The sequence below is a fragment of the Electrona antarctica genome (genome assembly GCF_951216825.1).
Source record: "Electrona antarctica genome assembly, chromosome: 7".
NCBI classification, from domain to species: domain Eukaryota; kingdom Metazoa; phylum Chordata; class Actinopteri; order Myctophiformes; family Myctophidae; genus Electrona; species Electrona antarctica.
In genome coordinates this window covers 25,579,891-25,607,385 of record NC_136812.1, presented here as the reverse complement: position 1 = coordinate 25,607,385, position 27,495 = coordinate 25,579,891, and the positions used below count along the sequence as shown (strand labels likewise).

The 27,495-nt window shown below is 44.2% G+C and overlaps 1 protein-coding gene across 2 annotated transcripts; it reads left to right on the top strand.

Moving 5' to 3' along the window:
* Window positions 1–27,494, top strand: tprb (translocated promoter region b, nuclear basket protein). 2 transcript variants are annotated; one of them, XM_079506301.1, is made up of 51 exons: window positions 1–189; window positions 662–766; window positions 1,086–1,159; window positions 1,417–1,513; window positions 1,642–1,745; window positions 1,942–2,106; window positions 2,274–2,366; window positions 2,758–2,838; window positions 3,127–3,214; window positions 3,447–3,587; window positions 3,792–3,892; window positions 4,346–4,543; window positions 4,679–4,786; window positions 5,989–6,215; window positions 6,459–6,622; window positions 6,754–6,896; window positions 7,310–7,458; window positions 8,983–9,145; window positions 9,266–9,400; window positions 9,783–9,923; window positions 10,117–10,288; window positions 11,113–11,279; window positions 11,493–11,645; window positions 11,854–11,970; window positions 12,107–12,310; window positions 12,743–12,930; window positions 13,032–13,179; window positions 14,160–14,297; window positions 14,629–14,760; window positions 14,951–15,081; window positions 15,192–15,402; window positions 15,496–15,642; window positions 15,981–16,179; window positions 16,843–17,036; window positions 17,470–17,540; window positions 17,644–17,831; window positions 18,350–18,634; window positions 18,775–18,926; window positions 19,060–19,140; window positions 19,254–19,445; window positions 19,649–19,807; window positions 21,332–21,416; window positions 22,019–22,179; window positions 24,066–24,134; window positions 24,220–24,311; window positions 24,565–24,674; window positions 25,052–25,150; window positions 25,590–25,725; window positions 25,816–25,937; window positions 26,600–26,722; window positions 27,241–27,494. In XM_079506301.1, exons 1-51 carry the CDS (start codon window positions 39–41, stop codon window positions 27,288–27,290), a joined length of 7,104 nt encoding a protein of 2,367 aa, XP_079362427.1. In that variant the 5' UTR covers window positions 1–38; the 3' UTR covers window positions 27,291–27,494. The 2 variants fall into 2 exon arrangements, with proteins under 2 accessions (XP_079362427.1, XP_079362426.1); XM_079506300.1 differs by having other exon boundaries at window positions 6,748–6,896.
* The last annotated feature ends 1 nt before the right edge of the window (window position 27,495 follows it).

The following is a 27,495-nucleotide window of genomic DNA, read 5'->3' as shown; positions in this document are numbered from 1 at the left end:
CCAACTGCGCGTGCTCACTTTTCACTGCTACAGGAAAAATGGCGGCGGTGCTGCTGCAAGTGTTGGAACGAACGGAGATAGGTAAATTACCAAAAGCGGTTCAAAATAAACTCGAAAAGTTCCTTTTGGACCAGCAATATGAGATAGACTCGTTGAAGGCACAGCAGGAGCAATCCAGAGTCGACAACGGTAAGCTAAAGCCTTTTATTTGAGGTAGAAAGCTGAGGTAGCTGTAGCTTGTTTTGGCATATCCATTTAGCTGCGCGCCGGTGTCGCGCATCAAAAATAGCCGATCTACAAGCTCTCAACGCATCGCGATGAGAAGCGTTGAAAGCTTTTAGATCGGCTATTTTCCATGCGCGACACGGCGCGCAACCAACTCGGACTTATGTCTAGTAGCTAGTCACAAACATCATAACGTTTTGCATAGCGTGAACGAAGCCTGATCGATCAATAAAGCGTCACATTGTAAGTAACTATACTATAGTATTTAATACTATTTGTACACAATTTGGGCACAATTGAAGTCACACATGGTCAAGCAAGTCACAGCACACTCACGAACTCCATGTCCACTTTCAACAGACACTATGTGTCAGACACATTTCAATGTGTGTTTTGTTTTGTGTCTTGTCATTTATTGTACCTCCTCGGCCCCCAGAGCAACAATTCTTCGAGAAAGTGAGGCTGCTGGAACATTGCCAGGAAGAGTTTGTGCACCAGACTCATGATCACCATGCACTGAAAAAGGCGTTCGCTGAGCTTCGTAAGATTATCTTGAATTTAATGATGGTTTAACACATACATTCTGCATGACTGTAATCCCATTTCCCACAAGGTGACATTCCCATTTCCTGTTCCGAATCAGTTTATCATAGCTTCATTTTAATTGGCTCCAGCAGCAGATTGAAACCATTAACTCATTATGTTAGTAGTTATTGATTCTATCGTGTTTACATTGAGAATAAAAAATACTGTCTCCACTACATTTGTATTTTATTTTAAGCGATGTGGCTACTGGCTAGCCATTTGTATCACGATAGGGTTTTAAATGTTTCCCTTTTGAATACATTTTTTTTAAATAGAGGAGGAACTAAATGCCATTCGGGAGAAGAACAAGGAATATGAAGTTTCTCAAGAGAAATTATTATCAGAACAGGTAAGGGAAATGGAAGTTTCTATTTTAAGAGCTGGCTACATGACCATGGTTGCTTTGGCAAATTTGTTTGGTTTTCAAAGTTATGTATTTACTGTAAATACTATAGCAAACATTTGTTGTGTACTACCACAGAAAGTTATGAAGTCAACATTTGCGTTAGAGATAACTTGGATGTCCATGCCAGTTACAACTTACCAGTTGTAGCCAGCACAAGTACCAATATGTACAGTTGCTTAAAGCTAAAACATCTCTTTTAGACTTTGCTGTCAAAAGCCAAAGAAGAACTGGAGGCAGAAAAACGAGAGCTTGTGCGAACATTGGAGAGGAGGTCCTTGGAAGTGGACAATCTTAATGGTATTGATGATTGAATTTGAAATATATTAGAACATAGGCCTATAAGTGCTGACAAACAAGGTCAAGTTAATTTGCAGACCTTTGCACATAATGTATTCAACTCTTGAGAATTTTGTTTTTCTCACCAGAGGACACCCGGAAGCTCAGTGACAGATTGGTGGAAGTCAGCGCCTCCAAGATGGGGCTGCAAATGAACCTGGATGAGCTTGAAGCAGCAGAGGTGAACATAAAGGTAAGCCATAGGTCTAAATTCAGACCACTTGTTATTGGATGGATGTAAGTCCCATGCTTACTCATTGTGGCTGAGATGCCCCAGTGAAATCCACAGAAACTGAATGTTCTGCCGAAGCACATTCAGTGCTGAAAAGAAGAGACCATATTACCGATCCTACCCACCCCTGACTTCTATTTTTGGATTGGCTGTTCAGTACAGGGAGAAGCGTATGGACCAGGAAAAGGAGCTACTTCAGGGTCAGATAACCTGGCTGAACGAGGAGCTAAAAGCCAAGAGCGAGATGTTGCTGTCTCTGTCCCGCCAGAAGGGTAATGAGATCCTGGAACTTAAATGCAACTTGGAGAACAAAGAGGATGAGGTATGTCATTGTTTTCCCCCGTCCCTTTTTTGTATCCGCTTTTATCAGATGATTTCGGTTGGAAAAAGTAATTTATATGAATAATAATATGGTTAGTAGTATATAAGAGCTGACTTGAGATGCGTGTTGTGTTAATAAGCTATCAAGAAGTGTTATTCCGTTTGAAGTTGAACAGATTGCAAGACCAAGTGGCTAGCTTGAAGACGTCAAATGAAAACCTTCAGAGACAGGCTGAAGACATGATTGGAAAATTGAAAGAGGTATGTGTATGATATTTCTCATGCCTGATTTATACTTTGTATATGATTTATACTTTGTATAAATCAGTTTTAATATTTTCTACTACCACCAAGATCTGCACCCGCAGATGCTTAAGAATGGTACAGTGAAAATAGCCGATCTACAGTACGTTGCGTCCATGACACGTGAACTTTTAGGTCTGCTGTTTTCGGTGTTGGACAAAACATAAATTGGGCTTTAGGCTTACCAAAATGTCCTTTTTACTTTTTTACTATTACTTTAAGATGCAGTTCAGAAATTAGGATCACATATGTCTTCAAAATAAAATAGTTTGTTGTTGTCCCTGTGTAAATGTTTCTTTGACAGCATTGTGAGATACAGTATCTCATTTGATTTGACATCTCCTTTCAGGCCAAGGAACAACAGGCAAGCATGGAAGAGAAGTTCAGGAACGAGCTGAATGCGCACATTAAGCTGTCTAATTTATACAAGGTTGGTAGAGAATATGGTATAATATATAGAATATAATATTCTAATTAGACTTAATACTTTTCAGTTAATACAATTATGCCGCCACCACCACTACTACACCCTGCCTCTTTTTCTTTCCTAGCCTAATGTAAATCTCTTCTCTCCAGCTCTTTTTCTTTTTTTTTTCTTCCTCTGACATTCAAACTCTAGTACTAAACTACACGAGAAGAAAATGCCTTTGTGCTCATGTAGAATATTGACTAGTAGATCCATTTGCTGGAAGCTAAAGTTATATACCTCTGTTTGCAGGGAGCAGCAGCTGACTCGGAGTCGAAGAGTGAAGAGCTGAGTCGTGCGGTGGAGGAGCTGCACAAGCTACTGAAGGATGCTGGAGAAGGTGAGAAGCTGCGATAAATAGGCTATTTTTCACAATTTCTGAAAAACTAATTGATTATTAGATAAAATTATTTATTTTTCATAATCAATTAAATTATTTGTTTTAACTGTTGCACCCCTAGATGCTTTTTCTATAATTATTATTAGTTGCTTTGCTGCTAGTGGTAACTGCTATGTTGCCCTATTTCACGTATATACTGTGGAAAAACACAAAAATGCTCTCCACACTACAGCAAACAAGGCCATGGAGGAGAAGCTAGAGGAAATGAATGGTGCCAAAGATGAGGCTGCCGCTGAGCTCAGGGAGAGGATACAGAGCCTAGAGAAAGAGTTGGACAATGCCAACGTACTGCTGTCAGACTCCAAATTCAGAGGTTAGTCCGTGCTCTTTTAGGTGCTTTTCACCCCTGATGGTGTCTTACTGTTTCAGTTTCATCTTGTCCTGAACCTTCTTTTTGTATTGATAACATTAGTGGTACATTATGATTGTCTTCATTTTAAATTAAATCTACAACATAAGAGGTTAAGGTCAATTTAAATAGAAGACAACATTTTTATACGTAACGTTGTATTTCCAGGTCCTGCTGCAGCCTCATTACTGTCAGAGGAGCAGATGACCACCATGTCTCCGACAGCAGCCGCTGTAGCCAAGATAAAACCTGGCATGAAGCTGACTGAGGTTCATATTGCATATTGCTTTTACTAACTTGACCAAAATATCTCACAGCCTGTTTTTTTGTCCGTTCCCAAACTAATTATGGTTCACAAATGTTCGAAAATGGACATGTGGCGTTTATGATCGTCAACTTTTAACACTCCTTTGAAGGAGACTTTTGTCCAAACAATGGATCAGATGATGCGATTGTCTTACTCTGCAATGCATTCAGGTTACTTGAAAGTAGTCTAAACTTACAGTTGTACTCAGTAATCATGAACCATCATTGAGTGTTATAATCTCCCCTCCGCAGCTGTACACAGCCTCCTTTGAAGGAGACTTTTGTCCAAACAATGGATCAGATGATGCGATTGTCTTACTCTGCAATGCATTCAGGTTACTTGAAAGTAGTCTAAACTTACAGTTGTACTCAGTAATCATGAACCATCATTGAGTGTTATAATCTCCCCTCCGCAGCTGTACACAGCCTATGTGGAGAGCCAAGAACAGCTTCAGATGGAGCGCTTGGAGAACAAGAGGGTGAACAAGTACCTGGATGACATAGTGCAGGAGGTGGAGGCCAAGGCTCCCATCCTTAAACGACAGAGAGATGAACACGAGCGCATGCAGAAGTCCGTTGCTAGCCTGTCGGCCAAGCTGGAACAGTCTGTGAAGGTGAGTAATTTAGACAAAGCTGATTTTGTGCAGGAAGGGATGGGAGTATTCATTCATCAGCATTTCATTCATATCCTTTTGCTGCTATAGCAGTGGTTTGTTTCTTATACTATCCGTGTGTCTACACATCTTCAGGAGGTGCACCGCCTACAGAAGGAGGCTGATGAGGCCAACAAGTGCGCCTCTCTATTGGAGAGGGAAAACAGGAGGTGTGAGCTGCAGCTGGTAGACATGGCTCAACAGGTGAGACTTTACATGCACAATGTCAGGAGTGGCGTGTGTGATATGAGCCGGGAGAATCCCACACAATGCTCATGAGCCTGTTCTTGCACTCGATCATTAGACCGACAACCTACCTCAAACCCTAACCGCAAGCACGGGAGCAGCGCATGGTAGACCGAATGTCCAACCGCTGTTTCCACATGTCGGTCCGTTGGTGTCTCTAATCTGCGTGTGCATCCCCTGAGAGCAGTCGGACATTAGTTTTTCCAGACTTTTCTTCTAATGAATGTAATAATCTTTACATCATGGCATAGCTTTGTCACTCGTTGTCTTTGCCGACTGTCCAAGCCCATACAATGATTTAAAATGTATCCAGACAATTGGAAGGCGGAGATTATATCCGATCATCTGGCTATGCGAGACCACATATAATTTGGAGTATGCTGCAGTCTGTTGCCTAGATGTCCTCCCAGCACTCGCCACTCAATAATGGCCATAAGAAGTTCTGTTTTGTGACGTCATGCTGTAGTGGCATAAAGTGATTGGTTTATTTAATACATAGTACAGACAAACCTTGTTCTAGATGGCAAATGACCATAGATATTTAAGTAAAAGTTTCTACAGTCCCCTAGTTTGGGAGAGTTAAGACTTTGATGTTCATTGGCATTTGGCAGGCAGCACAAATGGTGAGTTTGGAACTTTGACACAGAAATGGAATCGATACAATTGGTGTGAAAGTGTGCTTGTTTGCTTGTCCATCTACAGAAGATTGTAGTGAGTTTTATCAAGGCAGATCTATGTCAATAACTGCAGTTATCTTTAAAAAAAAAACTTCAATTTCACATCTTTCCTTGACCACATGACATTTTCCATTGATGTCAAATAAAAGTGTTTATGAAAAGACAATGATGCGGCACTAGTCTTGTTAAACCACATGCTGTTCTTCCCATAGACATATAAAGGTAGACGCCTCTTCCGGCTCTGGGGCGTCTGTATCTCAACGGAAGGCACCGGCGATGCGTCTTGGATTGCATTGGCAAGCTTTCCCGAGATTCCTTGCGTAGCATAGCGGAAGCAAAGCGGAAGAACGGAAGGGGACGTTCGGTAGGCCAATCAGAGGCACAACTCCCTCTTTCCGTTAAAGACCGGTCTCTCCAACGAAAGTGCAGCGACTAATGAGGCATCTATATTTTTTTAATATCTATGGTTCTTCCCACCTACAGGTGCGCATACTGCTGCTGGAGCTGGAGGAAGCCCGTGGGAACCATGTGGTCCAGGAAGAGGAGCTGAGCTCAGCTGACATCAGCAGCACGTCAGAGGTGATCAGCCAGCACCTGGTGACCTTCCGCAGTGTAGAGGAGCTGCAGCAGCAAAACCAGCGCCTCCTGGTGGCCATTAGGGATCTCAGTGAAGCCCAGGAGGAAGAGGAGTTGGAGACAGCAGGCACCAAGTAAGAGAGAAATGACGGTTCATACAATGGGTCACAATGTCTGTTTAGTTGTACCCAAATGTTTCTCTTGTTTGTGAGATGTTGGGACACAACAAGAACAGACCATAAAAGAATCAATGTGTTTTTGGAAAGTAGGTGACCTGCCCAGTGTTTTAAAAGTATAGGGTTAAACCCTGTTATCTTATGCATGCGATTTTGACTATAGTCACTGTCTGTTAAACAATTATAAATTAACTATCCTAGGCGCAGTGAGGTGGAGTGCAGTCTGGTGAAAGCCCAGTCTGAGCTGGAGGGTCTGAAGGAGCAACGTAACCAGCATATGCAGCTGACCGAGTCCATTGTCAGGCAGAGGGACATGTATCGTGTACTCCTGGCCCAGGCGACAGGAGTCAGCTTCCCTCAGCAAGGTATCATACACCATTTAATTTTGAGAAGAAATCTATTTATATTCAGCTTATTGTACTTTAGTGTGCACTGCACTTTACACTTTAGTTGGGTCTGGAGCTACTGTACTGACCTAATTGTTCCTAAGGAACAGGACAAGAGGATTTGTCCCTGTCCCTGACCTCCACTCCTCGCCGCTCACCGGCAACCACGCCCACCACAGCCACGCCCACTGCACTTGTCTCCATGACTGCAGAGTCTGCTGAAGCTGTGGAGGCTAAGGCCGCCCTGCGACAGGTGAGTGTCAGTTGTGGTGGATTGAGTGGAAGTGGTGATGTGCATATTGTGGAAGTTCAGAAGTCAGCAGATGACAACAGGGTATGTTTAATTGACCAGAAGATGACAACGCTGTGTAATCTTTCAGAAACATTTGGAGCCCATTAAACATGTTTAACAAATTCTGTGTCATCCGTCTGATGTGGATAAACCCTGCTTCCGAACCTTGTGGTAACCAGGTTCTGAATTTCACTATCAACTACTAAAATGTCCCCAAACCTTCCCTAGATCAGTTGTTGTGGGCAGGTTTATCCATCAACATCAGAGTGGCTTGGCTAAATGTTGTGTTGTACACTAGAGGGCAGTATACTCCTACTCTACTACCAACTTAATGTTATAAGTATGTGAGCATGTGTGTCTTGTTGCATCTGCAGTTGCAGGAGGTGTTCTCCACCCACAAGAAGGAGCGTGTGGAGAGTGACAAGACTTCGGCAGAGCAGACTGAGAGAATGCAGGAGCAGCAGTCTGACCTACGCTCCCAGAATGCCAAGATATCCACCCAGCTGGAGTTTGCCTCCAAGAGGTAAGAGTGGAAGTCAAAACATGTTCAAGGCCCCCCAGCGACAATAAATAAACAACCCCTCTTAGCCAATTCAAACGTATAACCTTTGTTGACCGGGAGCGTCAACTACCAAGTTTATACTTGGTAGTTAGTTGGTCCCCTTCTTCCATTCTTTCCTTCTATGCTGAAAATAGCCCACGATTGGTTATGATCTTGTAGATCTGCTATTTTCTGTAACGTTGAACCGTTTTAGCAGAATATTCACTAGAGATCAGCGGGTGGCGGATTTAACCGCGGTTGCCGCAGGTAACCGCAGTTTAGGGTGGATTTGGGTCAATTCAATATATTTATAAATTAATATTGGATAAACTGCGGGTGAAATAATGCGGGAAATAAATTAATGGCATCTATTTATAGGCTTATTTTAGCTTTTCAAGCGCACCAAATCTCGCCGTGCGTGCGTTAGTAGTATTTTAATATTACATCATATATTCCATCTGGCACAAATTGGCCGCCTATGAAGTTGGGTCCTCCTTGCAAAACTACGCTAAAGCTGCTAACAGGCAGCTATAGTGAGTCTGAGAGAAACTTAAAACTAAGTAAAACAGAAGGGAGGAATATATGTTTGGCGTGGGACTCGGAATGATTAAGTTCTTAACCCTGCCGATGACTGCTGGATATGCGGGGTGCACACAAAGGTCCGAAGCGCGGGGACATGTGATGCGATGCGAAAATGTGATGGTCCGACATACGCTGCTCCCGTGCTTGCGGTTATGGTTAGTTTAGGGATTGAGGTTTCAGATCAATAGTATGTCGGAACTAAAGCCTGTACCTGGATATGCTGTATGAAAATTGCAATGTGAGAACGTGGGTGGCTTGTTACCATGGAAATGGATATATATACAACCACTACGTAACATTGGTGAACTGTCGAGAGTGGTGAGTGACATACATTGTTTGTACAAGTACGTATAAATAGCCGATATACAAGCTCACAACGCGTCGCAGCGACGTGTTGTGAGCTTGTAGATCGGCTATACTGTATACGCCTTCCCTGTGCAGCAGATTGCGGGTGGTTGCGGATTAATACATTTGATTACCGGTAATGAATTAATGCGGTCGGATAACGGGCGGATTATTAATATGCACACGTGGATTCGGGTGACAAAAAAGCTCATCCACTGGTCTCTAATATTCACCTATTATGACATGGGAAGTTATGGTTCATGTGGTCAATTTCCAGTAGATTTCCTGCTGCTTTCCTCTTTGGTTTGTCACATTTTTGTCTGGTCCGGTACAAAAGCCTGACATTGGACCACAGGCTTGTATTGTATTTTATTGAGCCATGAACCTCAACAGAAATTGTTTAACAACAATGACTCTCTACTGCACAAAGTAACAAAATGCTAATTAAGAGTTCAGCTCTTGTCTGTCAACTCAATATCTCAAATTATTCAGATTGTTCAACTTTGCCCAACATTAGAAATGGATAAATTGTATTTTGGAGAACTAACATACTTCATTCAATCTGATGATGGTGAATAGGTATGAGATGCTGCAGGACAATGTGGAGGTCTACAGGAAAGAGATCGCCTCCCTCAGGGAAAAGGGGCAGAAGATGGCTGCTGCCGCCCAGAAGAGTGAGCTGTCAATTCACACCATGACACAAGACCTGAGGGCTGCTGAGGAGAAACTCACCATGGCTGAGGTGTTTATTTGTGTTTTAAGCAACATTGTGGTGAATATTCTACATGGCAGGTGTTATTTTGCCATGCTTTTCATATGAAGTGTTGTAAAATGTTGAGTCATGTCCCCTCTACCAACTCAGGGTGGCGCTGAAAGCCTGCGTAAGGAGAAGGACCTGCTAAAGATGGTAGAGTCCAGACTGATGCAGGAGAAGGAGACCATCCTCAGCCAGCAGAGGAACCAGAACCTGCTGCTTACCAACCTTCAGACCATCCAGGTAATTAACCTCAGTGTGCTCTCTCTCTCTCACACACACACACACACACACACACACACACACACACACACACACACACTATACCACACAGCTCAAGAAATTCATTAGTAGTCGAGCCTGTACTTTTCCCCCCAGCACTGCACAGGTTTCCTTCCCCTTGGTTGTCACCATAGAATCTGGCACAAAGAAAGTTGCTGTTTCAATGTATCGGAACTATTTCAGGCTCAAATTAAATATTGTGACAGTCACAGAAATGTCCCAAACACTGACAGACTGGCAGCCATAAGTAAGTGTTGAGACATGGGAGCAATACTTTTAGGGAGAAACTCTCCTATGGGGTACAACTCCCTCTCCATTAATGTTAACCTCCAACGTGTCGTAGGCCACTCTGGATCGCTCTGAGACGGACACCCGTCAGCGTCTCAACAGCCAGGTGGAGAAGCAGGAGAGGGAGATCTCTCAACTGCAGAAGAGGCTGGAGCACGAGGTGGAGCAACGCCATCTGCTCAACAGGAACCAAGATGTAAGCACGGACTCTCACCAACTGTCACCCATCCGTTTTTACCTGCTGTTGCACCACAGAATGATTTATCTCCCATCCTCCTTTTTTGACATCCACACCCACTCTTTGAAGCGGGGCGATATCAAATCAAAAGGTTGAAGTAAAACATGGTAAACTCATCTCTCTGTGCCGCTCCATGTCCTTTTTCACTCAGATCCAGGTGATGGAGGCCAAGAGGCAGCTAGAGACCCAAGTGGCTCTGCACCAGAAGACCAGGGAGCTTCTCACTGCCACCCAGCTGGAGGTGAACACTCTCAGGCAGCAAGGAAGCGGGGAGGCCCGACTGGCGCTCAGTGCTCCGACCACACCCACTCTGGGCTTCAGAGGTTTGTACAGTTATTTTATGAATTTGATGAAATATCACATTCTGTGACCCCAGTTCTAGGCTTAGTAGGCTATGCTTAGCTTGAAAGGATGTTATCGTGAGTCAAGTTCTCAAAGTACTTTTCGTCCAAAGGAAATGGCAGCCAATTTAATCCGTCCAGTCACAGTCCAGTAAATCTTTTATTTCAATTGGTACATTTTGTGTACCAGTATTTAGACATTTTATTCATTTATTTTTATGTTTGTCCTAATTTATTAGATGGCGATCCGAATGAATGGCTCTCATTTGCTCATGTGCGTTTGAGGCAAAACATAGAAAAAGTCCCCAATGAAATATTTAAGCAGTCTGCTTTGAAAATGTTGTGGTTGGTTAAGCACAATTAGAATTAAAATGGTACTTTTATTAGTCGTAGTTTGTATTGCTCTCTATCACTCCTTTACTTTGACCTCATCGTTACTGTTAGGCAGAAGCCTTGTAAATCCAAAACCATGACTTTTCAGGAAATGGAAAAAAGGACCTGTGTTTCAGACGGTTCCGAAGGATCCAATGTAGTTATTTAGGCACGAGTTCTCGTTAATACTTTTCATTGTAGAAACAAACCCAGTTTCAACCTGGTGTCTGTATTTTTTCTAAATTGTAAACATACAGGTTTTTTTTTTGCTACTTTGTAGGACATACGACCAAGTACTATTAAATACAGAAATAAACAAAGGGGAAATATGGAGATGCAAGCTTTCTGGCAGACAGCAACGTCATCCAACCAATGTAAACTATGCACTGCTCACTGTGCTGTGACATCACACCCCTCCCACCTATCACCTGCAGGTGTTCAGGTTTCGGATCAGGACAGCGAGGACCTGCGTGGTCGCCTGCAGCAGGCAGAGACCCGGGTGGAGGATCTGGCAGAGCGCCTGAAGGGGGCTAGCTCCAGCATGGAGCAGTACAGAGCCATGGCTCAGAGTCTGGAGGAGTCATTGAACAAAGAGAAGCAGGTGGGTCTAGTATACTGTGATGTTTGTTGGGGATGACGCAATCCCAACAAGCCACATTACTTTACCACCACCTATTAAACAGATGCCTATTAACCACAAATTAAGTTACAGGATCACATTGAGATGCATGCAAGTTATAGATATTGCCATGGGGAGGGGGGTTATTATAGCCTGCATGTCTTCATGGTGCTTTGTCCTGTGGTCTGGGTCTAGGTGACGGAGCAGGTGCGCTCCTCTATTGAAGGCCGCGTGAAGGAGGCCGCGGAGCAGCACATGCTGCTGGAGAAAAAGCTTCTGGAGGCAGAGAAGGCAAAGCAGGAGGTGGAGGAGGAGAAGAGGAGAGCCCTGGTCTCTGTTGAGGAGCAGGTACAGCAAAGAATGACAAATGCAGTTAATCAACACAGTATTGTACTGCATATTAGCTCGTGCAGCTCATTTTAGCTTGCATGGGCAAAACTGTTGCAGTATTCACTTTGACATTTCTGGACTCCCCTAAATCTCCTTTTAGAGGGATGTGCAACAATAATATTGAAATGCATTTTATTATATCGCTTTGTGTGTGCATGTGCATTAGATGAACGAGCTGAGGAAAAGTCTGAGCAGTGTCCAGGAAAACCACAAGGAGGCGTTGCAGAAAGCAGCCGTGGCTGAGGCCCAGCAGAAGCAGGCTGTATTGGACAGCCAGGAGCAGGTCAGGATATATAACTGATATAGCTTGTAACACCACTTGGTGCAGTTTGACTAACATGTCTTTACTTTACTGATACAGTTTGTTACTTTTCTTATATGTATTATTATTATTATTATTTTTATTTTCTGTTCCCCAGGCTAAGCTGGCAGCTGAAGCCCAGGATAAATATGAGCGGGAGATGATGCTGCATGCGGCTGATGTGGAAGCCCTCCAAGCAGCCAAGGCCCAGGCCCTGCAGGCTGCTGAGTTCAAGCACCAGCTGGAGGAGAGGGCACAGAGAGCCAGTGCACAGCTACTGGAGGCCAGGGTGTCTTGGGAGACGCAAGAGGGGATCTTCAAGGTTCGTACCAAAAAGATGAGCCAATGGTACAATATTGGCATTATTATTTATACCAACACTGGCCTATGCGGGGACCATGCAAGTCTGGAATGCATAGCCCACCTGGTTATGCAATACCCGTTGAACCTGTACTCCAACAACCACCCGTTGTAGTACACAGTGCCGTACTCATTACCACAGCACTAATCTATGGGTTATTTATAAATGGGTACAGGCCTACTCGGTAACGATGTAAGTTGGGAATGCATGCCTATCCGAGGGATTCTGCCAGACAAATCTTGTCCCTGCACTGCCATTTTGCTACCGATTTGCCGAGTCGAAAAAAGTTTTAGTTTGGTTGCTGCAAAAGCCTGGAAAGGTCAACAAAATAAATGTATACCGTGATAAAAATCACTTATATATTATATAATGAATATTACGAATGCCTTCCAGGAAGAGATGTCAAAACTGGAGACCCGCTCTGAGGAGCTGCAGAGACAGAACACACTCCTTCATGAGCAGATCCAAACCATGAGCAGCAAGATGGCTGCTAGTCTGCAACGTGCTGCCAACGAGAGCCCGATGAACATTTCTCTCACTGAGGAGGGAAAATCTCAAGACCAAGTCCTGGAGATACTCAGGTGAAAAAAAAAAAGATGTAAAAAAAATAACAAGCTTTAATATGGGAAAGAAACATTGAAGTGCTAACTCTGAGCTAAATTGTGCCCCTGTGCTCTCCCAGGTTTGTGCGTCGGGAGAAGGAGATTGCAGAGTCTCGTTTCGAAGTGGCCCAGGGAGAGAGCCTGCGTCACCGTCTGAGGGTGCAACACCTAGAGCGAGAGCTGAGGGAGGCTCAGGACAGCCTGAACACAGTGAGGGAGAGAATGCAGGTCAGTGTTACTGTAGGTCTATAGGTCCCCTGACCTACATACAATAACTAAACGTGGTAAAAACTGGAAATTCTGCTATCAGTTGTTCCTTTTTAACAGGATAAGTGCCGTGGATGTATAGCCGAGGTGAACTTACCTTTGTCCGGGGTGCCTAAGACGTAGGGCCGAGTTTTGTTTAATCCACGTTAATCGGCAAATCAATACCAACAAATTGGCATGTTTATAGCATTTTTAGCTACAGTAGTTGCAGATCCCGACCACGTAAAAACTGCCAAAATTCCCACGTGCACACCCGTGCATGCACGCAAGCCGTCTTTATATGCATTATGGCTCATAATCTGGTCAAAATGCGATATTCGGGGCTTCATAAGACCCTAATTTGAGATCGGACGATCAAAAACGATTTTCAGACACACCCGGACTGGTAGCTGATCCGTAATGGCCGACTTCTACTTCCGGTAAAAACGGAACTAGAGCAAGAGCTTCTTCTTTCACGTTTTGTTCAATTTGTCTGGCATCCAGCCATGCTGGAGTTAAATAACTAGAGGTTCAGCCCTACGCAGAGCGTACGAGCGTAGGGAGTGGAGCGGGGGGGGAAAGCTGCTCCTTGCACCAGGGAGATGTTGTGACACTCGCTCAATCGCATGTTGATTTCCCCCTGCTCTGCTCCTTGCCACTCACCAGCTCACCTTGATTTTCGCACCGGTCACTCTGCTCAGAGCCGTCAGCTCGGCAGCAAAAATTAAAGTATTTTGCTGCGTGTCCGAAACGTGCAGCACGTGCAAGTCGCACGGACATCACGTGCTGCACGGTGCGACCGGGCATGCTCAAACATGTGTTGCGCCGTGGAAGTCTCTCGGGTGCCTGAGACGCCTGCTCCCCCTTCCTGTATCCTTTTAGACATGGCATTTAGAAGTAGGTAGTCCTCTTTCTTCTACCACGTCCAAGTGTTGGTGTGTTAAACCTTGTCGTCTGACTAGGTGACGGCCAAGACGCTAGCTCAGCACGACGAGCTGATGAAGAAGACGGAGACCATGAGTGTCCTGATGGAGACCAACAAGATGCTGAGAGAGGAGAAGGACAGGGTGGATCAGGAGCTTCAGCAGGCCCAGGCCAAGGTACTGTAAGAGCTGTGTTCAGTGAAAGGATCCTGTTGATTGTTTGTTTGTATGTACTGTATGCATGTAACCTTTAAGAGAGTCGCATTGAGGTATGAAACAGAGATAGACCTGGCCAAAACGGGGCCAAATCACTACAGCTGATTACAAAATGATAACTAACAAGTTCACTCAAACAATAAAATAAGTGTAGTGTAGTTTGTTGAGGAGGAGGGAACACTGAGCTTTATCAATAAGTAGACTTGTATTTTTCAAACTATAGAAACTAAATCACTTATTATACTTAGAGGTTGGGGTTAACTTTAACCCTTTCTCCCCCTGCATCATTCAGGTGCGTAAGCTGGAGTCTGACATCATGCCGATGCAGCAGGCGAACTCGGAGTTGAGTGAGAAGAGCAGCATGCTGCAGGCTGAGAAGAAGATTCTGGAAGAAGAGATCAAACGCTGGAAGAACCGCACTCAGGTCAGCTGGACACCTAGACTAGAACACTATAACTGGAGGAAAATGTCACGTTTTCAAGTTGGCAAAGTATTGTGCTGTCTCACATTTTTATCTTTTATCTAAGACGGAGAATGCAAATATTTAGTTTTAACTTTCTTTCAATGATTGTAGCAATATATTAATAAGTTTGTCCCTGCATGTGTTTCACCAGTCCTTGGTGAGCCAGCAGAAAGACACTGATCCAGAAGAATACAAGCGCATGCATTCAGAGAAGGAGATTCACCTCAAACGCATCCAGCAGCTCATCGAGGAGAACAGCCGCCTCAAAGCAGAGGTGTCCAGGTGATGAAGGGACCTTTAACTTGCTCATGGCTCACACAGGTCCCCAAATCTGCTCCTCCTGTCCATTCTTAATTCTCTCATTCCTGAGCCTGTGTCATATCTGTCTACAGGAGCTGTGGGTCAGTGACTTCCCTGCAGAGTCAGCTGCAGAACCTGCGTGAGAACATGGTCAAGGTGACTGAGGAGAGGAACAACCTGAGGAGGGAGGTGGAGGTCAAGAACCAGGATCTGCAGGAGAAGTTTCGCACAATCACCCAGGTCAAGAAGATCGGCCGACGCTACAAGACCCAGTATGATGAGCTCAAGATGGATCATGACAAGGTGTGGTGGCTCAGCCAGTTCACACTGGTGTACTAACCATGTTAATAATGTGTGCACTTCCACCGATGTACATGTTTGCTGTGGTTCCTCCAGATTGTGGCAGAGGCAGCAGCGGGCCCATCCCAGGACCAGGAGGCCCATCAAGCCTCAGTCCAGGAGCTTCAGGGCCTGAGAGATTCCCTGGCCCAGGCAGAAACCAGAACCAGAGATCTGGAGGCACAGTTGGAGAACCTCAACACGGTCAGAGACCATGTCACGCTTTTGATATCCATTTATTTCATCTATTGTCTTAAGTCATAGCTAATTGGAATGGGATCTGAAAATTCTGACTCATGAATCTTGATCTCATGACCCCAGAGATGATGTGTACCGATTTGTGAGGAGTAGTAGCAAAATTTTGCCTGGTAAACACCTCCCCCTTGCAAAATCTTATCTCCGGCTTTTGGATGTCCGTACTGTCTGACAATTAATCCTTATTGCTTTAAAATGTTATGATTATTAAGACAAGTATCTGTTAGTGTCAACTGCCAAAATAATGTATTATCGAAGTATGAACCATGACTGTGTCTGTCTGCCAGGTGCTCGCAGAGCGTGATGCAGAGGTGCGTGCGACCCAGGAGCAGTCATCCAGGCTGCAGGTAGAGATGGGCAGGATGAGGCAGGAATTGCATGAAAAGGCTACCAATGAGGACACGCTGAAGCAGCAGATGGCAGACAAGGAGGAAAAGATGAGGAAAGCTTTTGTGGGTGCAAAGCAGAAGATCAACCTGTATGCCGGTAAGGGAGCTTTCAAATCGGGGAAGCCTCCCTATGAGCCAGGCATTGGAGTGCTCATCTTAGATCCCTGGCCATATCCACTTGTAGCATGTGTCTAACGACTTGAACCTTAGCATCATGTCAGAATAGGTGAACATTTGGTGAAAATAGACAAACATAATGCTAAAATACCATAGCTACAAGATCACAACATGTCTTGCGACACGTTGTGACATTGTCGATCGACAATGGGGAAAAAGAAGGGAATGAAACAGACTCCTGGAGACACTGCTCAACAAAGTATAGATGATTTATAAGTGGTTAATTGAGAGCTGAAATCTCTGACATCACTATTTTAACCACTTGAGCTCTATATACTGATTTGCTATTTTTTTAAATAAAAATCACACCCGTGTGAAGTGAGGGTCGCTCTTATCATACATCATCTCATTCCGGCCAATCAGAATTTGCATCCTCACCTCTTCAATGTTTGTTTGTTTACACAAACACTCAAAAATTGTCCATTCATTCAGACATCATTAAAAAACGTAACGGAACAAAATGGCAATTTATGTCAACAATAATTAGTGAGTGTCGGATAAATGGTGCAATTGATTGATCCAGTATTGCTTTTTCTAGGCACAGCCCTATTCCTAATTATAATGCTTGTTTGTTTTTCTCCAGCCACTAAGGACGTTCTACAGAAGGAAAACGAGGAGCTGAAGCAGCAGCGCGAGGAGCTGGAGGTGCGAGTGAGCGCGCTCAAATCCCAGTACGAGGGCCGTCTGAACCGACAGGAGAGAGAGATACGGGAGCTCCGGGGTCAGCAGGAGAGACAGGAACAGAGGGATGAGCCCCCTGAGGCGGGCCCCAGCAAGGTGAGCTGAGTGCTGGAGATTTAGCACAGACTGGACACATGGGAATCAACCTAAATATTATCTTTGTACAACCACTAGTTATTAATAATACAAAAATATTAAAGTAAGGGAAAAGACTGCTACAGTTGCTAGTCATAATACCCCAAAGTGAGTTCATAGACGTATCATAGGTTTAGCATACAATTGAATACATTATAACCTTTAATGTCTCAACCATGAAATGTGTAGCCATTATGATGTTTTGTGTTTTAACTTGATAACTATCTGTGTGATTACAAAATGCTCAGACTTCATCCACTATGGGTTTCTTTTCTTTTTACTACCAATCTGAAACTACTTTATTATTATTATTATTACTTTTATTATTTCTGCAATAATCCATGTAGTTGTGACGTTGATTGTGTGGAGTATGTGATCATTATCTTAATGTTAGACCCAGTCAGAACAGCAAAGGAGTACGGAGCAACGACAGATGAAGACCACCCAAGCTGCAGACAGGGGCAGGTATGTTCTCATTCAGAGTATATACTGTATATTTGTCATTCGTTACAAAAGGTTTGCTTACTTCATCCATGACATTACTTGGTGTCATGTTTTGTTTTCTCAGTGCCAGTACGTCAGAGACTCCGACCGCCAACATTAAGCCGACCCCAGTTGCTGCTACGGGTGGCAAGCAGCCTGTCAACCCAGGCAACAAGCCCACCCCGAGGGCTAGCATCCGACCCATGGTCACTCCAGCCACCCCAACACCCACAGCCACTGTCATGCCCACTACACAGGTGGAGAACCAGGAAGGTAAGTCTGTTATTACATTATGTGCATTGAATTCCACATAGGAAGGTTTCCCCTTAAAACACATCGACTCCCATGGGAATTGATATCAAACATCGTCCGCCTTAAAATAACGTGGTCGCTTTTCCTTGTGTCGGGTAATATTCCACAAGCGCCGTCGATAACACAGATAAACACAGCGACCCGTAGCGCGCCGCCATTGCCAATAGGAATGTATTGAGCCTCCCATTAGCCATCAGCCCTGAGAAGCCAGCCTCAGTTGTTTTTTTTCCAGTCACGTGATCCAAACGTGTGACACCCCGGCTGGCCAGGGGGAGGCAGTTTAGAGACCAGTATTACTGCATGTTTTTTGTGAGGGTACCTACCCTAGGGGACACGGGGAGAACATGCAAACTCCACACAGAAAGGCCCTTTCGCCAACCCTGCCTCGGGTATGGGCACTGATGGAGGAGAGGCCTAAATGGGTTAACTTCTACCACAGGTGTGTGATAGAAGTACACTTTCTTTTCCCCTTTCTTCAGCCATGCAGTCCAGTGAGGGTCCTCCGGTGGAGCATGTGACCGTGTACGGCAGTGCCAGCGGCTCTGTGCGTTCCACCAGCCCCAACGTCCAGACCACACTGGCTGGTCCCATGCTGACTGTGCAGCAGACACAGACACAGACGCAGACCACCGCGTTTGTTCAACCAACGCAGCAGCAGAGCCACACCGAACCAGCCGCCCAGGAGCCACAGTCCATGGTGATGGAGGCAGCACCCAGCTCACAGGTGGAGAGACCTTCCACGTCCTCGGCTGTGTTCGGCACCGGTGAGACTCATTCATGTTATGAAGAGAGAAACAAATGGTTATAATGTTTTTGTGAACAGCTTTCAGGGAGGTGTAGTTCCAGACTATTATAGCATAATGTTAAATGTTAAAATGTTACCCATGTCTGTTTCTAAAATTAGTTTCAGCTACACCAGGCACCTCCTCCATGTCGAAGAGGCCTCGTGAGGAGGAGCAAGACAGTTCGTCGATGGTCACCGACACAGAGCAGGAGGACCCCTCTGAGTTCCCCGTTCCCAAAAAGTTACGCATCATTCAGAGGGTGGGCCCTGAGGTGAGGGAAGAATTACCTCTAATCTACCCGTTTACCTTAATAGCATTCAACAGTATTGGAAGGTAATTGGGTGGTTCCAGTAATCTGCTCATGGTTATTGTGTGAGGGTTAAGTGTTGTGGTTTCTCCCTCAGGAGGAGGTGCTGGTTGAGGACAGTACTGAGGCAGATGGAGTGGTGCCAACAGACAGCCAGGAAGGCCCAGATGCAAATCAGGTCAACCATTTATTTTCAATAATATCAATGCATTATTCCAGGATTTTTAATGACTAAGGCCAGTTAAAAACCTAGAGACATGGATATATTGAACATTGTATGTGATCGTACAGGGAGAGTTTCAGGTATTGGAGGAGGGTGAATTGGAGGGAGCCTCCCAGTCTGTCCCTGTGGAGCTGGACATCGCCACTATGACACAGCCCGACACCCCCGACCAGCCCCAGCACGACGTTATCGTCATACTAACTGACACAGAGAGTGAGGATGACCAGGAGGAGGATGAAGAGGAGGACGAGGAAGAGGAGGTACAGTATCTTCCACTGGAAGCTGTGAAGAGAGCTCACATTGCAAAACAATGCTTGCGGTTAAGGTTAGGTTGTCGGTCTGACTGTCGGACCAATAGTATGTAGGAACTAAAGCCTGTACCCTCCCCAGACCCCACTTTTAGACCCAGTGCTGTAATCTGTACGATATTGTCTGTAAATACCAGCTTTCATGGCTACTGTAGGACTACGATGAAGAGGATGAGGAGGAAGATGATGATGAGGAAGAGGAGGATGAGGAGGAAGATGATGATGAGGATGACGGTGCAATGGGAGAGGAAGGGGAGGACAGCAATGACGGGAGCGGGGACGGCAACGAGGCCTACGAGGGAGACGACACAGAGGTTCGATCACCACGCGCACATGCATACACACCCAGAGTTACTGCCCTCACCCACACAGATATCATTTCCCGTATCCCAGAATCCCTTCCACACAGTCTGTTACGCAAACATGCACACACACCCTCCTCTGCCCACCCACTCAGTTTTTCCACACACTCATCCCCCCGCCACATGTGTGTTATGCCTCTTGTCAGAACTATGTCTGTCTGTGTACACGGTGTGTTGACTTGAGCTATTTACCTTACTTTACTTTTTAACTGTGTGGGTCTGAAAAACGTCTGTCTCTCTTGTGTCCATAGCAAATCTTGCAAACCACTAGACCAATCAGTGCCACATTTCTTGTGGACACTTTCACTAGGCTTAAGTGGAATCTCAGTATCACTATTCCATTTTAGTTTACATTACATTTTTTGAGGGGCGCTAGCCACTCCAATGCATGGCTTTTGAAGAATACGTCATATGGCAGCTACGTCTAGGGTTTTTAATGTTTGTTTTAGAGCCTTTCTGACGTAAATTGTTTACCAGCCAAGTCTATGGACTTTAATGTTTGTTTATGTCACTAAATGACAACGTAAGACATTGTATGGCCGATAAATACAGTGGGCGCCTCTCACTCACAAACAAGTATTATTATTATATATTACATTTGTACTTTTATTCACTTAGAATGGAACTATGGAAGTAAAATAGGATCCGATTGACCAGTGACATCATCGGCTAGACTCTTTCAGAGCCATGCCGTCAATAAGGAAGTGAGTGGCGGTGGAATGAGACTGAAAACTACCAGTCTTTTTACACTTTAGACTTTATGTCAACCGACCCAGTTTTATTTAACTTTGATATAAAACCAACCAATAAATGTATAGAATAATCCCTATTGTATAATTAGCTAATATGCTCTCAAATAATACTATACTGTACATTGTCCTATGATTTCAGCATGTTATGTGAAAATATATTTAAACACTTTTTAAAGACCATCACACGATGGACATGAGACAGACGTAAGGTTGTTTCAATTCAGTTACCAAATAGCAAATTGTAAAATGTGCCATGGGATGCTATCGCTTCTTTGGGTTTTTTCACCAAGAGGTCAAATGAAGATGGTCTTATATCAGTCAATACGTGAAACAAAGAATGAGCCTATCATAACTTCCCTGTCCTCAAAAGAAAAGCCAGGGAAAATATCTTTTGGTCACAAACAGTCTGAGGCCACTGTTTTTTTACACTTTAGCCCCCGTTTGTATTATATTTCATATGCGTGCATGCATATGGCTGCGGTTTTTCCAGGGTAGTGGGAAATGAATCATAATGGATTTCTGGGGACCTGCCAATATAGCCTGGCAGCAGCCATGGTGTGTGGGAACTGTCCTCAGTGTCCTGTACAGTGTACACCCTCCCACCCATCCACCGTCTACTTTTCTTTCATTTTTCACCCTTTCTATCATTTTCTGTGTTTCTCATTGGGATTTCCCGCTTTCATTTTTATGACTTTGACACACCTCTCTTTGTCTCCATTACCAGGGAGCTGATGTGACTGATCCAGGCACGGAGACTGAGGAAAGCTTGGGAGCGACTGACTCCACCCAGCGGCCGGCCGACTCCAGCTGTAAGATCCAGGAAAACGCTGACAAAAAGCATGCATACACACATACACTTACACCCGCCCCAGTCTCTCCACACGCACACGCACATTCACAGACACAGACGCTCACACCCCAATGTATCCCTCACCCCACAGACTCACACTCTCTCTCTCTCTCTCTCTCGTCCCGACGTAGAATTAGCTATCTGACCACTTTGCGATGACGGAGAAAGCTGTAATATGTTATTGTCTGTCTGGGGCAGAGAGTGGCAGACCTGTTGGTGCTATGGAGAATTTATTTTAAATCTTATTTGGTTGGTTTAGTTTGATGTTGAATGACTTGCATGCAAAGAAAAAAACATTTTTTACGGTCTTTGCATTATTTTATATCCCTGTAATGTATGTGGTGTATACACTTTCAGAAACATTTGGGGGCTCGGACCCAAATTGAGCAGATACAGTGATATTGCTACCCAGACATATTAAAACATACTGTTAACCACTTTACTGGTTGGCCCTACCAGAAATTGACCCATGACCCGTCTTGGGTGTTGACCCATAGTTTAACAGTTGCTGTCGAAAACCAGATCTAAACCAATTTGTTAAATCTTGCTCCTTTTTCTCAGATGAAGGAAGCACGATGGAAGCCTTCTCCACAGAGCAACCAATCACGAGTTCCGGTTCACGCATGCCCCAGTCACCACGGAGACCACCACACCAACTGCCCCCCCGCTTAAACATCCACCCCTCCCAGACACAGGAGCTGGGGCCCTCAGCTCAGGTCCAGGTATAAAGCATAGAAATGTAACCTTTAGCCACACAGTTGACCCTTGACAACGCCCATTTTGTCTGTTTCCCTGCTTTTATCGTATCTTTTTTGCCATTTTGTATTAAATAAAATCAAATTTATAAATGAATGAAATACATTGTTTTCTTTTTCACCGGATAATGGTACTTGGTTATATATTTCTTAGGCTACATCTACACCAATATGTTTTTGCTTTTGTTTTAAAATGACCAGCTATTGACGCTCTCTCCATACAATACTAGATAGGTCAGGCTGCCAAACAAATTTTAGGTTGTGGGCAGGATTGGTTATAAAATGTGACTTTGTGGGCCGGATAGTTTTGGTTTGTGCGTGTGTGCGTCCAAAATAGCTGCTTTAAACTTTTATTTATTTATTTTTCTTCTCAGCAGTTGCTTTTGTACTTGGTGCCATTATGGCACAAAGAATGGAATAATTCTCTAAGTAGAAGCTGTGTCAGCTTAACAACTTCCCACACATGTTTCTGAACATGTGAACATTGTAGTCGTACCAAAGAACAAATTCAGACCTTATAATACTCAAGTTTTGTGAATTGAGATGTGTGTTTCTGCTCCATTCATCCAAGTCTTAAACTCTGGTGTGAGTTTGGTCAAAAATGAAATCCGTAATTTTGCAGGATTTCCTCCTATCAAGGTGGCTGCCTTGAAAGCACTGGGGGAGCAGCTTCCCAACATGCGTACCTAGATTCACCAGTAAGTGGTGGTATGTAATGAACAAGTAATAAGGGTGCACACTGCTCGGGGTGGGCAAAAGTCAGCAGAATTGGTATTCTGTATCTGACATCTGTACTGGTGCCTAACAACCCAATTCAAACAATGTCCATGAAAAGTGCCATTTCTAGATGTACTGTATACTAATTGAAATTAACGTTTGAGCACTGCTCCTTTGCTCAACCAGCGTACTTTAGTGTGGCCGCGTCGGGGTGCACACGCAGATCTGACACGCCAAACGTCCGAAGCGCGGGGACATGCAATGCGATGGTCGGCCTGGGCCGTGGCTCAGCGGTCCAGCCAGTCTGGCAGTGTGCCGCGGGTTTGATCCCGACGGCCTTTACTGCATGTCACTCCCCCATCTCTCTCCCCCATTTCCTGTCAGCCTACTGTCTGTCTCTATAAAAAATATAAAATAAAAGCGAAAGCCGCAAAAAAAAAGAATGCGATGGTCCGACATGTGCTGCTCCCGTGCTTGCGGTTATGGTTAGGTTAGGGATTGACGTTTCGGATCAATAGTATGTCGGAACTAAAGCCTGTACCCGCTGTGTCAGCCGGGTAAAATATCTTCTGACAAAATATGACTGAAACTTGTCTATAATATCAATGCAGTAGTGAGTCTTCCCTCATCACCCTAGTAATACAACGTATACTGCATGCTATCTTGATAAGTACGTCCACAGGCATGTGACATGGTCAAATAGCTTGCCTCCTGCACATGTAGTCACTAGTCAGTAATGGCAGTATAAATAGAATTTAACTGCACAACAGCTGGTAGCATAGACAAGGTCAGTAATGTCTGTTTCGCTGTCCGTGTTGAGTAACAGTTTTCAAAACGGAAACTTAAAAACACATCTGGCACCATTATTATTATTTTTTTTGTATGAAAACTTGCCAATACATTTTAGGGTGGACGGCACAAACAAAGACTTGACAATGAGGGAGGCACCCATGTTTGATTCTTATGTAATGGCCTTCCCTCATGTCCCTATTACATGATCCTTTTCTGGAAGAAAATGTACGTTTTGTGTTTTTAAAACGAAAACATCTTGGTGTGGATGTAGCCTTGGTAGAGCATCTTTGGTGTGGCCAAACACTTGCAGATCTGTGTTGTTGACATGCAATTTTGTCTTGCAGCGTATCCCCGTTCGTCGGCAGTCTGTCCCCAGAGTCCCTCAGCTTACACCTGGGATGGCCAGCAGTGCAGTAAGTATCAGTTCACCAATATTATATACCGACATGTTCTATTATGTGGGTGTGCTAATGTTTTTCCACATCACTTTGTCTGCAGCAGCACTTTTTTGATGATGATGACCGGATGGTTCCTAGCACCCCTACTCTGGTGGCACCTCACCGTTCTGATGGCTTTGATCAGGCAATCCAGTAAGTCAAACTGGATACATGCCTACGCAGTATGAAATCGCGAATGAAAAGCAGATTTTCTTTTAATATATATTTTTCCCTTGCTATGATATGACTTCTGCCATACCACCATTATTATGGTGTCTCTCTCTCTCTCTACTCACTCTCTCGCTCTCTCTCTCTTTCTCACTCTCTCACTCTCTCACACACACACACATGAACACACCACTCGAGTTTGTATTGTTATTGACTTTTTGCTCTGTGTGCACACCAGTTCCCCTCAGGTGGCAGGTGTTCCTCGGTTCAGGTTTGGCCCTCCAGAGGACTTGCCACAGGCCAGTTCTTCCTCCCACTCAGATCTGGGACAGCTTGCATCACAAGGAGGTACGTCACCATAGTGGAGTGTGGTATTTTTATGTTCATGTTGGAAAGGTCTCTGGGAAATATTAGACAATTCAACACAAAACCTCCTATGAAACCAAATGCTAATAATTAAAGACTTATAGGTGGGGTGGCAGTGCCTCTAACTCCTTCAAGTTAAATGGTAGAGCATTAGCCGGATGATCCTCTCCCAAATGTATGTACGATGGTCTTGTTTTTCACCACTGCTGCAGTATAGTCTATTCAATGCAGACTTGAATCTATGGACAATTTATGTATTCTGTTCTTTGTCTCATAATTTGATGTATCAATAGGAACCAGTTAGTTGTGTGTGTTGTGTTGTGTGTGCGTGCTCGTTCATTCGTTCGTGTGTGTTGCAGGTCTGGGGATGTATGAAAGCCCTCTGTTCCTAGCATCTCATGAAGATGAGTCTGGTGGACGCAGTGTTCCAACCACACCTTTACAAGTAACGGCACCAGGTAACGCCCAGTTCCTCTTTCTGTCTCACTAATGTCCTGACAATAGCTGTATCAGGTTAATTACATAGTTCAATATAGTAATAGTTCAAAAGTACAACCCTTTCACCAAGAACTCTGAGCTCTTGTATTGTTAACCGTTTGGCCGACAGGATTAATACATTTGCTGTAATTCACACCAGGATTTTCACCTGTTTTACCCTCATTTTGAAGAACCAAAACCTGCGACCCGATGTTACATTTATTGCTTACTTCGGACCATATCCGGATCTACCGCTCGACGATCAGAATGGCTGACCACGACTATTAGAAAAGGATACAGTGGGTGCGGGTGCGTGCGCAGTTCAAGATGGCGCACTCCATTGCTGTAACAGTGGGGTCAGGGGTGTCTTTTGGCTCAGCACACATGATCAGTGCAATTTTCCATTTTGTTCTCCCACAGTCTTCTCAGAGGTGCTGTCTTCTGACTGTACAGACCACGTCTCCCAGTCGGTGCCCATGGTGAGCACCTCCACGCCAGGAGGAGCCAGTCCAGGAGAGGAGAGGGATGATGACTTCCTGGAGCCGGATGGAGACCGGTCTGTTAATGCTTCTGATAGAGGGTCTAACTTAGCGTCTTCTGGGTTTATCTTTTTGGGGTTGGTACTATCAATGTTTGTGTGTTCCAGGCCCAGTGCAGAGGCATCGGTGGATCCTGTGGTGTCCCAGGGGGACAATGGGGAGCCTAACCAGCCCTCTGATGAGGCAAGCCTCCCCTCCACCAGCCAGGAGCCTTCTTCCAGCTCTGCAGGTACAGTAGAACTGTAGAAGCATTTTCCAGTCGGCTTCAGTTACACATCTCCTGGGCTTGTGATTTGATAGCATTAAGTAACTCTTTGGTGTTTATTAAAAGACTCTTATTCACAAAGTCCGGCATGAACTACCGCTCTGCAGCCACAGTAGAATCCCACCAAAGAGTTTGCATAGCTTTGAGGAAGAGCTTTTTTTAAGTTCACTATGCACTAGCCCCCCCTATGTCCAGCTTTGAGGGATTGTGTAAACACAAACATTGTTTTGCTACTGTTTCCTATGCCTAGATTTGAGTGTGAGTCCATTTGGTTTCATTTTACACTCAAGATGTTAAACATCTGCATTACTTGCATTACATCTAAGACTTCTTACTGCATTTACAAGAAGTCTACACAATTAGAGAATGTAGAATAATTGTTATTTTGCCTGTTATCTCTCCTAATGGTACCACATCAGTACAGCATGGAATTGTGGACAAAATCGTATAAAACTATAACGAAATATTCTTTCGTTTTGGGTCTGCTAAGCTAAATGTCATCAAACTGTGGTCTGTGGCTCAAATGCCAAATCAATAATGGGCCTCGATATGAAAATTGTTTAAAACCACTGCACTACAGTCACTAACATTTTGTAAATTGGGATATTCATCTTGTCTTTGTCTAGATACTAGCTGTATTCCAGCGAAACCTAGACCTTCACCCAGCAGACCTGCACCCAGCAGACCTGCACCCAGCAGACAGCTGCAGCGCTGGCCAGAGGGCCGTGGTGGCCGTATGAAGAGAGGAGGTAACGCGCTTTTGATACTCAGCATGTGATACTCACATGCTGTACAGTATTTTATATAACTATAGCTTCCATGTTTATCACATATATTACAATATAACTATAGCTTCCATATGGTTCACATGCATTGAAATGTGTGAACTATTGATTCCATATTGATCACATATATGGCAATATGAGTACTATATACTATACATATTTGTTTCTAAAAACAGTTGACAGTGTAATTGCATTTTGAAAGTTGATGTGCAATACCCTGCACTAGATTGTAGCGAGCATATCTTCCCACAAGTTCCCAGCAACCGATAAATAGCATTGTGGATAATCTTACACACAGCACACCACTCAATGTGTCGGTACATTATCATTTTAATATTGGTAAAACAAAACAATCAGAAGACAAACTGCATCTGAGATTATATATTTTTTTAATACAAAATAGCACATTTATACAGGTTTTCTACAGACTTTTTACATCAATATAGCAGGCTTTTTCTAACACAACTTTTCTTTGAAACCAGGGCATCCATTCCCTTCTCGAGGTATGCATGGGAGACGATTTGCAAGATGAAGCACTGATCCACTGTTTCAACCGTGACACAATACAAGATTCATTCCTGACTAAAGACATTTTATAGTGAAATTTCCCACCTGTGTTTGATGTAACTAGTTCATGTTCATGTGGTGTTGTCGCCTATTTTTTATGTTAAGCAGTCCATGCTGAAGCATTGTTTTATTATAAGATAATAAAGTTTTCAAAGGGTGACAAAAGTGAG

Bases quoted from the DNA above. Each gene is read 5' to 3' on its own strand.
- tprb (XM_079506300.1), top strand. From the start codon at position 39: ATGGCGGCGGTGCTGCTGCAAGTGTTGGAACGAACGGAGATAGGTAAA. The intron at 767-1,085 runs GTAAGATTATCT...TTTTTTAAATAG, and splicing joins AAAGGCGTTCGCTGAGCTTC to AGGAGGAACTAAATGCCATT. The intron at 2,839-3,126 runs GTTGGTAGAGAA...CTCTGTTTGCAG, and splicing joins AGCTGTCTAATTTATACAAG to GGAGCAGCAGCTGACTCGGA.